The 15,085-nt window shown below is 36.8% G+C and overlaps 1 protein-coding gene across 2 annotated transcripts in view; it reads left to right on the top strand.

Annotated features, from left to right (window-relative positions):
- CC2D2A (coiled-coil and C2 domain containing 2A) overlaps positions 1–15,085 on the top strand; it is a 53,666-nt gene that overhangs the window by 7,009 nt on the left and 31,572 nt on the right. For both annotated transcript variants that reach the window (XM_009887618.1, XM_009887617.1), the window contains 9 exons: positions 1–120; positions 2,119–2,328; positions 4,788–4,894; positions 7,792–7,932; positions 8,363–8,519; positions 10,593–10,828; positions 11,748–11,925; positions 13,144–13,300; positions 14,376–14,523. The exon at positions 1–120 is cut by the window's left edge and continues 12 nt beyond it. In XM_009887618.1, coding sequence (XP_009885920.1) covers positions 1–120; positions 2,119–2,328; positions 4,788–4,894; positions 7,792–7,932; positions 8,363–8,519; positions 10,593–10,828; positions 11,748–11,925; positions 13,144–13,300; positions 14,376–14,523 — 1,454 coding nt within the window. The remainder of the gene's footprint in view (positions 121–2,118; positions 2,329–4,787; positions 4,895–7,791; positions 7,933–8,362; positions 8,520–10,592; positions 10,829–11,747; positions 11,926–13,143; positions 13,301–14,375; positions 14,524–15,085) is intronic.

A 15,085-nucleotide genomic window follows, 5' to 3' on the forward strand; every position in this document is an offset into this window, starting at 1 on the left:
TTTGGTGACGATGGCAAAGTCTTAGCATTGCCTAATCCAATTAAACAGTCTTCTACTAGGCCTCCAATATTCTCATTGGAAGAAGGCATTGCACCAGAACTTGAAACAGTATATAGAAAGGTAGGCATATTTTGTATATGTGGTTCCTGATACCCAATATCCCAGTTCTTCTGCACCAGAAACCCCGGTGAGCTGAAGGGTTTTGTGCTAAGAAACATGAATACTGACTGCTTTTTGGGGTTCCGCAACTGATCTTTAAACGTGCTCTACTTTTTCAAGTATATTCCACCTTTGTTTTTCTGTAAAAAAAAAAAAAAAAAAAAAAAAAAAAAAAAAAAAAAAAAAAAAAAAATGCATACAAAAATGGATGAAGAGTTTAGCCAGTAGTACTGGTTTAAATAGTAAAGTGACAGTCCATGAGAAACTGCTTCAGCTCTGTGAGTCACTAAGGTCTCTGTGAGGCACCCTTGGATATCCTCGTGCCAAAGTAGGGTAGTTCCTCTGTTAGTGGATCTATAGAGCTCCCGCTGGTAGAAGCTGGTAGACAGACTTGGTGTTCAGGACAGAGGTGCTCTCTGCAGCTTAAGGGGGAAATAATTGAAGGCCATGTGCCAGGTGGTTATTTTACAGTGATGAAACTCCCCCAAAATAAGTCTTTACATGCAGTTTGCTCATGTAGAAAGCAACTAACTCTGAGTTATGTTACATCAGATCTTTTTTGGGTTTTTTGGTTTTCTCACAACCACAGCATGCCTACCCTGGCAAACAGCAGTTGCAGTGTGCAGTCAGTACAAATGAAAATAAGTTTCAATTAAAACCATTCAGCAAGCTTTAATTGTTCTGCTTGTTAGCATTCTATTACCCCCTTGGAAAAACTGTGACTTTTTAGACTTTAAAATAGATTGCTCTTTTGGGGCACACAAGTGTTTCTGTCTGCTGCTGTTGATACAGATTTGAATGTTGCCCTTGAATTGATGCTGGTTACAAATATGCAATTCTCAGGATGCATCGAGTACCGCAGACCTATTGTGCAGGGTGTTTCTGCGGATAGAAAAAAGAGGTTGCTGCTTAGATCTTAGTAAAGATAAGCCAAGAGAGCTTATGTTTCAAGAACACCGTGTTTAAATGAATACTGACATGCAAATACCCAAATCACTGTTGAAAGTAGGATATTAAGCTTGGGGTCCTTTATGAGCAGAAAAATAGTTAAAGCATAAGGAATTCATAGCTGTCATTTTTTATGACAGTTTGTGTTATATTAAACATTTTGAGAAACTGAATGTTGAAGGATCAGGTGGACTTAAGTGTGTTTCGTGGCCATTTATGCCAGTCCTGTAATATTGCTATGCAGCAACTGAATTCCCCTCTCAGTCCCCCTTTTTCCAGTTCTTATGGAGGGGCTGCAATGAACACCCACCCCATAACTAACAACTTCATCTTTTGTGGTACCAGAATTTCTTTGATGAATCTCTCCTGAAGAATCTGAAGAGGGGAGCAGCAGTAGTCAGGCAGGAAGCACTGCTAATTATCTTCTGGTTTCAGTAACCTGATGATATAAGCCATAATTGCCTCTCGGTTGCAGCGGGTTGAAGCAGATTCTCTAAGCTGTGTTGCTGAAAGCTTTCATTGGGCTTTGTTGGTGTGAATTTCCCTGGCGTTAGAATGGGGAAACAAAGAACGTATTTCCACTTCTGTACAATCCAAATGGTCTACAAAGAAAACTGCTTTCTGAGAGCTGGACTGTTTATCTTAGAGCTCAGTTCTAAGAGGAAATAAACCAGTATTAAAGAAACAGGTAAGAAGAGAACTAGCAGGCTTTTCTTTTTCCAATTCAGTGTCATCATCTTCGTTGCTCAGCAAAACCTGCAGTAAAGGCAGATGACTTCTTATTTCAGTCTCATATGGGCTATCAGCATTCTCTTGTGTAGAATAGCCATGGTGGTTTTATGCCACCCACTTGTCAATAAAGCAAAGAGGTTACCACAGAAGCCTTTAAAGCTTAATACTCAATAGTTAGATGTAGGCAGTGCTAAATGGGTCATTTTCTGTCACAGGATCTCTTTGCAAGATGGTTTTGTTGGGGCTTGTAAATCCATTTTATTCTTCTTTTTCTTTCAGGCAATAAAAATGACAGCTGCCAATCAGTATCTTGTTGGACCTGGAGATTTTCAGGGGCCATTTCAGTTGGATATTGATATTTCTGGACTGATATTCACCCATCATCCCTGTTTTAGCCGTGAGCATGTGTTAGCAGCTAAATTGGCTCAGTTATATGATCAGTATTTAGCAAGAAAACAGAAGAATCTCACCAAACTTCTCACAGACAAGGTATTTCTGTTGCATCATTGTAGCTTATTGAGATAATGTGACAATTGAAGGCAAAAGCTGAATTTGTTTCTTCAGAGTGGAGGGATGAAATTCCAATTGTATGTAATGAAAGTGTTTTATCAGAAGATAAAAACCTAAGTATTTCATTTAGAGTGCTGGGTGTTCAGTGCAGAACTGAGTTTTTAAGATTATGGATTTCTTTGATCTTCTATTTAAAATGAACTCTATGCAGGCTCTGAGGTAAAAGGAATATAATTGCTAGAATACAATAACATTTACATAGTATTCCTTAGAGTATCCAAAATGTTTTGCAGTGAATGACAGATAAGACTTTACAGGCTTGTGTACAGCAGCTCTGACAGGCAGACAGCAAAAGACGGTATTTGAGGATGGAGGGAAATCGGTGAAGCTTCCTTTCAGTTGTCAATTAAAAGGAAGCAGTTTAATTTCACCAAATTCTACAAAAATTGACGACTCATTTCAAGGTATATATCTGTGACAGGTGCTGTGTTTTAAATGCGTACTGTTGTCACATGTACCGCGTCACTCTTGTGGCATAGCAAAACCTGTGGCCAAACAATGACTCTTCTTTTCCTGGCTCTGTTGCTGACATGCTGGATGACCTTGGTTGGGCTGCTTACCCACCGCCTACCACCACTCTTCCCCCAGCTGTATATTGGAAGTAATGGTCGTGGTCTTCCCCGGTGCAAATGTGTACATGAACGTGAGGCACTGTTAGTACAACTCTAATATCATCAGGGTGCACAAGAATATTTTTAAAGCATTTTAAATTGCTTTTGAAATCTGAAAGGATAACAACTCTTTAGAAATGTGAGGTAAATATTGTGATACGATGTAGATCTATGTAGTAGGGCTTGTCTGTTAAAAATTAGATTGATTAGTAAGTACATGGATATAAATTCAGGTTTCCATAAATTAAAGGTGATGATGATTCCCTACCCTAAAGGGTGATGATTACCTTAAAGACGATGATTCTCTTCCTGTAAAGGGAAAAATAATCATAGTATGCAAGGTCATTTTTATATTACTGTAATGAAGGTCAGTAGGTGCTCTACAGATACTTCTGAATTTTGGTATAAAGCATTAAATTACAGTTCTAATGTTGGACAAATGTTTCGTATGGTGTCTCAAAAGAATTCTTCGGTATACTTTAGTCTGTCATTACTTTTGAAGGGTTTGCTTTAGTCTTCCATGAAACAGTGAAATAGGACATTTGGGTTCTCCATGCCTACATTACAGGAACCTGTGTGTGGAAGGGATTTCCTGAGGCAACTGTGTAATATATTCTTCACAAACTGATTTCACAATTAGTTGTTTTAGCCACCATTCTGCTACTGACAGGCAGTTTTAAAACCTGTTTCCTCCAACAGTCATTATTTAATGGCCATTTGTTGCAGCCAAATTGTTCTTAAACCTAGACAACTCTTCCTCCCTTTCCCTCTCTCTCCCTGCCATGTCCTAGTGGACTTCTTATGCGCTTCTGATGCTTTCTCTTTGTATCTTAAAATATATCACCTTTCAGTTATATTATCTCTCCAATTTGATAGATTTGTTTAAAACAGTCTTTGCTCTTTGATTTGTAATTTTGTTGCTTCTACTTTGGATGTAGTTGCTTTCGTCTCCTGCATTGCCATTAGCCATTCTGGTTTCACATTCAGTATTATCATTAAGGAGATCCATAGAAACATAATAACTAAAATTTTAGTTCCTATGCTACTGCTGTTCCTTATTTTTCTCTCTTCTCTTAGCCAGTCCTCTACATTCTCTTGTCTTCACAGCCATGTATATTTTTGCATTCTCCTCAACTATGTGTCCATCTTCCATGTAATTGTTTGATGCCTATCTTCAAATCTTAGTTGAAAGAGTGGCCTCTTGTCTCAACAGCGTGGCTTCAAAAGTGCATTTGAACTGTACCATTGTTCCCAGTTCTGTCTCATCCTTAGACCTTCTCCCAGTTGTTACATGCAATATGTCATGCCTATATGCTTTGCTGCAAAGTGCCCAGCTTCTGTAAGATACTCATCAAATCCACAATCCACTCATTTTTCTTGTTTACTGATGTTCTAGGGTTACCTCTAGTGTCCCTCCCTAGTCCTAAAAAAACCCTTTTATAGAAGGTGGGTTTTGGCAAATTCGCTGCTTTTTTTCCTACCCCTTTGATTGCTGAACTTTTGGAATAATCCCTAGAACAGTCTTGTCATCTTGTTTAGATCTGTCACAGTAGTCAAAGTAGTCCCTCATACGTCCAGGGTTCCTAATTAGAATTTCATCTTGAAGAATCAGCACCTCACAGGCATGGCAAAACCCTGTAAATACAGAATCAAGACAATTCAGAGTTTTCTTTTGTGTAGGAACTAGGTCTTTCATGTCAAGGTGCATTACACTGTATGCCTCATAATCGTCAAACCATCTGTTAATTGTTTGTTCATTTGTTTAAGCTGCATGCTTTGAGGAATGCTGTGCAATGTAGTATAGACGGTGGTGGTGCTGGTGTTCCTAGTCCTGTGGCACAACAGAGCATACCTGAATACAAAACTGAGATCAGGTAGGCATGGATTCATTAAATCATTGCTTTTTAAAACTGTATTCCTTTTTTCTTTTCCATGCTGTTACAGAATATGATTCATGTCAAACTTTTAAATTCTGCTCTAAATAGCTCTAGAAGAATTTTGAGAGCTTGAGAGTTCTAAGTGATAAGTAGAGTAAAAAAAATTTATGATGAAAATGCAGTTTAGGCAGAAATCTTGATTCAAAAGTGGTCTGGTTTTACTACCTTCTATTAATTACTTGGTAAGTATTTACTAGTTTGTTTTGCATGATTAAAATGTAATTAAAAGGAGGTTTCAATAGACAATCAGCTGGATGCATGAAGCTCTCGCAACAATGCAAGTCATGTAATTTTTTGAACACACACAAACTCTAGTTTTTTCCATCATCTCTTCATTGCACAAGTGTTCTTGATTCACTTCTTGTTCTTAGGTATTCTGGACATGGTTTTGCCAATGGGTTAATATACATAAAATGGTAGAATTTTGTTTTACAAGATTACAGTTATTGTTCTTGGACAGTAACTGGGTAGTAAAAATATGTTACAGTTTTGGCTTGGTAGTGAAAGTTAGTATTACTTTTGGCAGATGGACAGTGGTGAGCTGTAAGTGTAAGCAATATGATAAAAACCAAGTTGTTTTGGAGACCCATGCTGAACAGCCTTTTAACGAGTAGATACTTAATAAAAAACTGAAAGTTTTTCACAATCTGAAAGTAGGCAATAATGTATTCATTTAAATAAACACAAGTTTAGACTGATGTAGTGGATCACATGATCATATTTTTAAAAATTATTTTTGTTTTTAATAACAATTCTGCTTTCAGCCTTGAAATCTACATCTGCTTACACTTACGCATCCACTCCCTACTCTTAGTTTGGGAATTTCTTCTTCAGATTTTCATCCTTCAGATTTTCATCCTTCAAGTACACTGCCTTGTAATACATCGGTATCTATGCAGGACACACAGAAGTCTATCATGTGTTACTTTATACTGAGAGACAAAGTCTTCCGTCTATTGAAAAAGGAGTAGCTCTCACCAATATTGTCTTAACACACGAGCTAGGACTAGGAGCAGGAGGTGTGCAGTTACCATACAGCACCTTGGAGACAGGAGCTCTCACCAGGGAAAGCATGGGAATAGTAATGAGAAGTTCACTGTGGGAAGGAGATGCTTGGATTTTGGCACTTCAGATAGAGTATTCCTTCTGGATATCTTAAGTGTTTTTCTAGGTCTTGAGTGCTTTAGTTTAGTGTCACACTATTATGAATCAGGAGAAACTCAGCTGAAATCAATGAGATCAGTGTTGCATAAGTAATATGAGATGAGCTTGGCTGCGATTGTTCTCAGGCTTTTCGTATCTGTGATTCTTTCTTGGCTACAGCTCTGTTGTTGGAAGCTGTTACACATGTGAGGCTCAGATGGGCTCAGGAGTTTTTACTGTCGTTGTGTTTGATACTAACTTGGACCACATATGTTAGTAAAGACATCTGACCTGCCATGTCTCTCTTTTAACATTGCGTTTCCCTGGTGGTCAATGTTGTACGCACATGAGAAATTACAGATGTGAAGACAGTGTGTCATGGAAAATAATCTAATTGTTTCCTCCACCCTCCAATAACATAAATGATGTGTACTCTTTGCTGTCTGAAGATCAGAGCTGTAGTTTTCCATCGGTTTGAGGAAGAAATGTTATCTGAATGCAGAAAACTTTTGCGAATTAGCAATTTCAGTCCTCATTTCCTGAGGAGGAAGCCAACGTATGCTGCAGCTTGCAGGTTTCAGGCTCTTCTGGCTGATCTATTTTAGCAGAGGTGGTTCTCTCCTGAAAAAGGTCCTGCTTCCAAATAGAATACATTAGATAAGTGTAATTACGGACCTATATGTTCCTCATGTCTTTAAGCTTCATTTTTCAGCTTCATGTGGTAGACAAAGAAGAAAAGGTTGTTAAGCTGCATGGATAAGTAATATTCAAACTGCTAGCTAATGAAGTGGAGAAGTTACTCATATTGCTTTCTGGAAAGTCTGTATTTCATCTTTGTTTATTGCTTTTACTAAATTTGCTTATGCTTTTAAATAATGTATGATGTATTTAATCTCTCAGCTCTAACTCAGCATCCCTGTCTTCTATATTCTCTATTACAAGCAGTAATCTGTTAGTTTACATCTTCTATTTTTTATTTTTTTTTTTAAATCACTTTATTTTTACTAGACATGTTTAGCTACCAAGATAGTACTGGAAGGAGTCTGTGCTTGTGCTGCATAGACATTTGCATTGGAAGTGTGTGTTGGTCATTAAAAGTGGTAATGAATAGCTCTTTTACAAACAGATTAGAGGGTGGAAACGTGAAATACCAATTCTGAGACAAAGAAAAAGCCTTGTTAATTTTGTTTGTGTTAAGAATCTTGTAGGGCTGTCAAAGGGCTTACATTACTTCATACATTACTACATTACTTCATCTCTGCAAGTCCTTTTTACTGGAGCTAGAAGCATGTTAAGTTTAAAACATATTTTGTAATGTACGATATGTAATAAGCATTACTTCATAGCTGCAGTGTAGGTTTCCTGGACTGTTGTTTACATGAGTTGACTTTAAAATGTTTTTAATGATGTACAGCTGTAATAAGCATTTCAGAAAACTTTGAGATCTCTAGAGAATCAACTGTAATTTAAGTCAGATTGTCCAAAATGCAAGAGACTAGAGTACAGAAGGAAATCAAAGCCTGCCATCTTTAAGTCTGGGTTTTATGCTCCTTGGATTTAAACTACTGCAGGCATCAATCAAATTGAATCGCACATCACTTGGCTTTTGGTACCTCAAGTTTTCACTCTAATGTTCTGCTGAGTTATACAATTCTGATTGATTTTATGCATGTGTATATATATATTTCTAGGCAAACCAGAAGACTTCGTGATGCTGAACAAGAAAAAGACAGAATGTTGCTTAAGACGATTATAAAAGTTTGGAAACAAATTAAATCCCTCCGTGACTTTCAGAAGTTTACTAACACACCCATGAAACTTTATTTGAGGAAGTATGTTTTGATAACACTTTTCATACTTCATTTGCCTGCAGTGTTTTAATAATATTAGTCAATTTGAGAACATAGAGTTCTGATATGAAGGGTGCAAAAGTAAGAACTTGAGTAGTGTCTGGCACTGGTTGAGACTCCCGCTATTCTTTTTGAGTTTGGGGAGGAAAGAAGGTTAAAATAACAAGTAATTGCTGTAACAGAAAGGAATTTCTAAAAACTAATGAGTAAAGAAAAAGAAATTATATTAATTCCGGATGGTAACTATCTGCTGTCAACTCTTGGACCATCTATGCTAGTATTTTTAAATAGAGCACAATTTGGATAGAATGAAATTAGTTCATGGAGAAGTAGACATTATGTTATATATTACAGACTTAATTGTAGCCCTCATGTTAATTTATGCAACCTGTTGATAATTGTTGTTTTGAAGGGAAGAGGTTGATCAGAGATTAGATGAAAAAGCATATGAAGCAGAAATTCAGGCTGAGATAAATGAATTACTAGAAGAATGTGCGGAAGAATATGAAAAGAAAATGGAGGAGTATAAAACTGAGCTACAAGAGTGGAAATCCTGGAAGAAGACACAGGTTTGTCTAAATCATTCAGTTTCACAAAAAATAAAATTACTAAATGTGTTCAAAATTTGTCCTTCTAATACATAGAAAAAATAAATTTCAGGATAGTTAAGCATAAGTGTATTTGGATACATTCTGTCTACTTAGAATTTGTTAGTAAATGTTAAAAGTTAATTAAAAAATTAAAATATGCTACGTTTTTGTGGAGCATTGTCTTCCCACTATTGATATTCAGCACTTCAACAATTCTTTCTTTAATAGTTTTGCAGCACTCCCATTAAATTCATGTCCTTCTTGCCAAGAAAAAACACAGATGAAGTTTGTGTGTGTGTGAGTGGTGAAGCAAAATAATTGTGGGAAGTTTCTAATGAACGAGCAGTTGATGTCATCTTGTGTAAATTAATGTTCAGGAATGTCCCAAAACTGAAAATTTTAATTAATCTAGACTTTTTACCTCTGAAAAGCTTTATTGCTAATAATCTGAACTGTAGTTAAGTTCTCGTTGTGTTTCAAGGGGATGTTGGCAAATACAGGAGCTAGAACAATACACTGCAACAGGATGATCTTTGAAAGAGCCTGTGGCAGTGCCAGCAAAATCAGACTTGCTTTCATAGTTATGTGGCAAGGTACTGGGTACCTCACAGTAATAGTGATTATACTTGAATATTATTACTGTCCAGTTTGAACACTGTGGTTTCTTGGATACTAAAGCAAAATAAAGTTTAAAAAAATGCTTCAATTATAGTTTTCAAGAATCTAGTGCTGATACTTTTATGTAGTTTTTTCACGTGCATGCAGCATCTATGGAAGGCACTTCAAATATTTGAGGGGAACCTGATCTGCAGGTATGGGAAATTTTTTGTTATCAGAACATAAGTGGTCCCATGACTCATTAGTATCATGTCAATTCACTTATAAGATGAATAAATGTAAACCTTACAATGAAGGCAGATAGTCTTGTGTTGATCCTCATGGGAACTGTTTCTCTATGTCTAGCCAGTTACGCCTTCACAAATACCATGGCGGGTGGTTCCAGCTGAAGCTGCTTTCAGCATCTTTTTTTGTTAGTCGCAAACTGTCTTGAGACTGAGATGATTGTGGTTCTTTCCTTTCAGAGTTAAATGTAGTGTACAGACCTTCCTTTCATGCCCAGATGTACTTTATTTTATATTACTCAAAGTACTTTGTTGGTCAGTCACCGCTGTTGGTGTCTTACTAGCACAGATCACATGACTCTAAGGAAGACGCTAGCAGTAGGGACTAGATAAATTTAAAAGGAAATATAAGAACAGAAAGGGAAACATAAAATTAAACCAAGAAAGAATATTTGTTAATAAAAACATGTGAACAAGTTGTTTGGCTAAATACTTCAGTTAGTGAGGAAAAACTGTTTGCTTTCCTCACCTCCGCCTGTTCTGCCTGTGGTGTCTTAAGTCATGAAGTGGCTGTTGCTTCCAAGCAAGCTGTACTTCAAGTAATCTGCAAGTCTGTGGAAGGAGGGACTTGCTTGCAGTTGTTTAAAGCTGAACATGTGTATGAACACTGGAGTTCTGCAGTATAGGAGATGCTGAAAGGCATGTGGTGTTCTGTTTGTTTATTCTGTTTGGCATAGAGGAAGGGAGGGGATCGTTCTGCATGTGCTAAAGATACTGCTAAGCTAAAAAGCTTGTGCTCTAAAGTTTGTGGCACATGTGCATTCACTTTGTCAATGTGTATGCAGACAATATGTCTTGAAGAACTGTGGCTACTGGTTGGGTAACCTTCCTTCAATCCTAACAGAATGCACATGGTAACTCAGGCTAAATGAGAAGTCAGCTGCCAGCCAGAACGTTCAAGAAACATGTTTACTTTGTAAGTTGGTTGGGAAAGTTAAATAAATGTTTTGTTTGAAGCCCATTTTGGTTTTGAAGCATATGAATGGAATGCATTGCTGAATTCTGAATCTGAAGTAGGAGAAATCTTATTTTTATGTGTGGTTATTTTAAAATCATACAGTCATTTCTCATACATGTTTATCACTGGTGAATCAAGAGAAAAAAATTCTGATTGAAACAATTTCAGAAAGAACATTGTTTTCATACGCAGAAGTCCAAGAAGAAAAAGAAGAAGAAAGACATTCATGAAGAAGAAGAATCAGTAGAAGATGGTGATCTTGGTGAGGAACGTGTAAAACCCATCCCACCTAAAATGGCCAGTAGCCTGGAAATAGAGCAGCAGGTTAGAGAAAAAGCTGACAACTGCAGAAGGAAACCTGGAGAGCCTGCTCTCATTCCTGAACTGGTCCTGTCAGGAAGCATAACACCAACAGAGCTGTGTCCTCGGTAAGATGAATGTTGGCATGCAAATTACTTTGTTTGTGATTTTCTGCTGTTATTTATCAATTGATTGTTTGTACAACTTCAAATGCATATGCTCACCATTCTGTTTAGCCTACTGATAAAATTTCTGCTTCTGAAGCTGATAAAACTTAATTCATTTTCATGTCACATGTAACCTTGTATATGGTGGGCTTGGAGAATGCATGCCTGCACATTCCCTTTGAACCTTCTGATGTTCCTTGAGCCCCTGCATAGAATAGTGGTGTATATAAAGAAGCTGTTTTCAGTGTAGACTCTAGGTCGCTTCTGGCAGTACCACTCTCACTAGCTAGTCCTTTATACCCAGTCTGTGCCACAGTCAACAAAGGGAAAATAAAGAAATTATGTAACAAACCAGAGATTTCGCTGTGGATAAAATAAATAAATATACTTGTTTGTTTTACTTTCCACATTTACACATGCAATGTAACATGCATCTAGTAGATCTTAGTAATTTAAAAACTGCTTTGTTTCATACTAACTTAGCAAATAGCCTCATCAAGGAATATTGCTTGGCTGTTCTACTCTCAATGACTAAAAACTTCAAAATCTTAACTCAATTTAATATCATTTGTTGTGCTTTGGAGGAAGGGAGTAGAAGGGGATTTTGTTTCCCTAAACACCTCCTTTTACATGGAGTTGGCTTTAGTGGATATAAAATGCGACCTGCTCATATTAAAATCATTTTATATTCATAAGAAGTTAAAACAATTGATAAATAATGGTGTTAAAGTCTTTCATGTGTAGTGACATTTTTAGAAGAACACCATCTTTATTTAGGTGACTCCTGTTTTCCCTTGAGGAATCAAATTCTCATTAAAAATAACCACAGAATAAAAATGTTGTTAAAAATTATATGACAACTTGTTTGACGTATTTACAGAGCAGAAGTTTTGCGACGAGAAGATGTGAAGAAACGCTCAGCATTTATAAAAGTCCTTTTCAACTCCAAAGAAGTATCAAGGACTGTTACCCGGCCAATAAGTTCAGATTTCAGAGTTCACTTTGGACAGATTTTCAATTTGCAAATATTCAATTGGCCAGAGAGTTTGAAACTACAGGTAGATAATGATTTATCATAGTAACTTTTAAAAAGATCGTATGAAGTGTAATTACTCCTTCAGTGCTTGTATTTTGCTCTATGGTAGTGTTGTAAAGACTGAAAACCCTGTGAAAGACCCTTTGTAAATCATCAATCTTATACCCCTTCCTTGCTTCCCCAGTACCAAACATTTAACTTTGCTGCTATGTTTTTGATGCTTGAGCTTTTTATATACATATGTGCGTGTGTGTGTGTTACATAACATGACTATGGGCTGCATGCAAAGAATTAAATAATTGGGACATGTGATTAAATATGTTAGTGGACAAGCCTCTTAATTTTAGAAAAACTAACTTAGGTTGCAGATAAACTTGCCAAAATGGTCGTCTGAAAACATTATTGTCCACACAGTAAAATCATCATAATGTGTGCTGGAGGGGGATAAGAAAAAACTTCATTGCTAGTAATGTCCATAACTGCACTTGATCAGCAGTGCAGTTAAGTCAAACCACCACCACCCCTATTCCAAGTATGAATTAATTAATGAGTCACATGAATAATTTTCAGAGCAAATACAGTACATTCTTAGGAGAAGTAGGATCCTGACCATGTCTGTCCTATTAAATGACTTTTCCTGTTAGGTAACTTATCCCTGGTAGTTCAGGGGAGAGTGCATATCCCTTGCTTGCTCCATTTATGTAATGCACAAGTTGAAAGGGAAAAGGAATAACATCTTCTTGGATTAAAAACATCTGAATGGAGAAATTACTCGTATCACTCTGAGACTGCAAGTGGCCTGAAAAGAGGGAAGCAGCCTGCAGTACTGCCAGAATGGGAACTGCCTGCCTTTCCCTGCCTTCTGTGGTAAGGGAGAATTAGTGAGGCAGAATCCCCCTGGCGTCTTCACCTGATGCCAGTGTCTGTTGCAAGCAGTTGCATATTGTACAGTGATGCTCTTTAAAGCCTAGAGTTTGTCATACTGTTCTCAGGTGCATTGGAAAGGTGAAGAGGACGTACTTTTAAGAATAGTTCAGACCAAGTTAGCTGCTGGTAGCTGAAATGTCTGCTAATTGGATATTTTAGAAAGTAAATGGATATGAATTGCCTTAAATGACTTATTTAGTGCTTAAGTCATAGTAAAACCTTTTGTCCAAATTACCCTACAGTGTGTTTTCAACTTATCATGACTACATCTGTAAATTTTTTACCATGTCTGTCACCATGGTTTTTTTTCTAGATATATGAAACAATGGGTATGAGCAGTACCACGTTGTTGGCTGAAGTGTTCGTACCTGTTCCCGAGACCACAATTCTGACAGGCAGTGCTCCCATGGAAGAAATAGAGTTCAGCAGCAATCAGCGTGTGGTGCTGGACCATGAAGGAGTTGGGAGTGGTAGGGACTCTCAGTCTTCCTCAGTTCAATGTTTCTCACTTTGCTGAAACCGTGTAGCAGTAACAGGCTGGCGTAAGCTTCGGAGTAAATTGTGTTAAGAACGTTTACAGCTTCTGTAACTGAATCTTACAAAATAGTCATGATTCTTATTAAAGTTTACTGTGGAATTTTTGTCTGCTACTAGTTTTAAACTGTATATCATTAAAATGTGTGGGTTTATTGTGTGGCAGGTAGTATTAGTGGAGCTCTACTAGCTGTAGGTGCTGTTCGGGTGGTTTTTTTTTTTAGTATTTAAGTAATCAGGCCTTTGACACTGCAGAGCAAACAGGTGGTATTAATCATTATAGCTCCAGTGATTTTAATGTTTTAAACCACTGAAGAACTGACTGTGTAAGTGTATATGCAGGTTAATTTTTTTGTCTTCCTATTTGCTTTGATGACATCCTGCAACACATTTTATCCCTGGGACTTTAGAAATGAAACAAGAATAATAAATACACAGTAGCATATGGAACTTTCAAGTTTATATAATAAGTTTGAACAGCATTATGAAATAACTGACTTGCATAAATTTGCCATATATGAAATACAGATCAGACTAGAGCAGAATAATAGATTAAAAGCTCTGGAAGAAAGAAATATGGTAAAAAAATCATTACAACAAATATGTGTGTAACTGTTATTGACCATGGTGATTGTATATACAATTGTGTATCTCAAAGCTTTAGGACTGACTTCAGTCATGCATAATTCTTTTGACTGTGAATTTTTGTTTCATTAATAACAGTATGCTGAATCTGAAAATTACCAGAATTATTAAATAATTTGCAATATAGCCTTTCCTTCCAACCCAAATGGAAGGCCTTTCTGTAGGTGGAATGGAATCTTTTACTCCTTTTGTAGAGCAGAGTCCTTCCCCACAGCATACAGCAGAATCAAGTTGTTTCACACTACCCCATTTATATAAAGGCATAGGTTATTTGACTGCTTATTTTCAGGAAGTATTTTTAAAGATGTTTAGACATTGTATTTGAATGCATAAATATATGACTTTGGGTTTTTTCCCCCTTGATAGGTGTGTCCTTTTCATTTGAAGCTGATGGTAGCAACAAAATGACTTTAATGACCTCTGGGAAAGTGTCCAACAGTGTCTCCTGGGCAGTTGGAGAAAAAGGAGTCCCCTTAATTCCTCCAATATCTCAGCAAAATGCAGGCATTCCAAGGTAATATGAGATGATTTGCAGTGTTTCATGGGAAACTGATTACACTAGTATTTAAAAAAAGCAGACTTTCATAATCAAGAATTTTCCTATTTTTTTTTCTTAAGTTTAGATATTTTACTTTGCGCTGTAACCCCCCGCAGATATCATAGGGGTACACATTTTTGGTAAATAAATTTTATTTAGAAATTTTATCTTTTAGTACATTATTTATAGACCATATTAAAGTTAAACTCAAGATGATTCATTCACTCACTTTTATGATTTTCTAATAGAAGATGTATATATTGGCAAGGAACTTTCTTGTAAGCATTTTCCTAAGAACGGAAGCTCCAGCTCATTCTTATCTGAAGTGCATTTGGGGAGGCTATTGAGATACATGCTTTAAATTCCTTTCCTGTAATTAATGATAAAAATTCTGCTATGAAAGCAGTGGAAGTTAGTATGGGGTCTTGGCACTGTCAGTGAATTAACCAGTGAAAAATTCTTATCTTGGAATGATCAGACAGATACTACTCTTTCCTGATTTTCCTCCATCAGAAGCCTATTGGCCTGCAGAAATTAG

This window comes from Charadrius vociferus, unplaced genomic scaffold, assembly GCF_000708025.1.
Source record: "Charadrius vociferus isolate BGI_N301 unplaced genomic scaffold, ASM70802v2 scaffold306, whole genome shotgun sequence".
NCBI classification, from domain to species: domain Eukaryota; kingdom Metazoa; phylum Chordata; class Aves; order Charadriiformes; family Charadriidae; genus Charadrius; species Charadrius vociferus.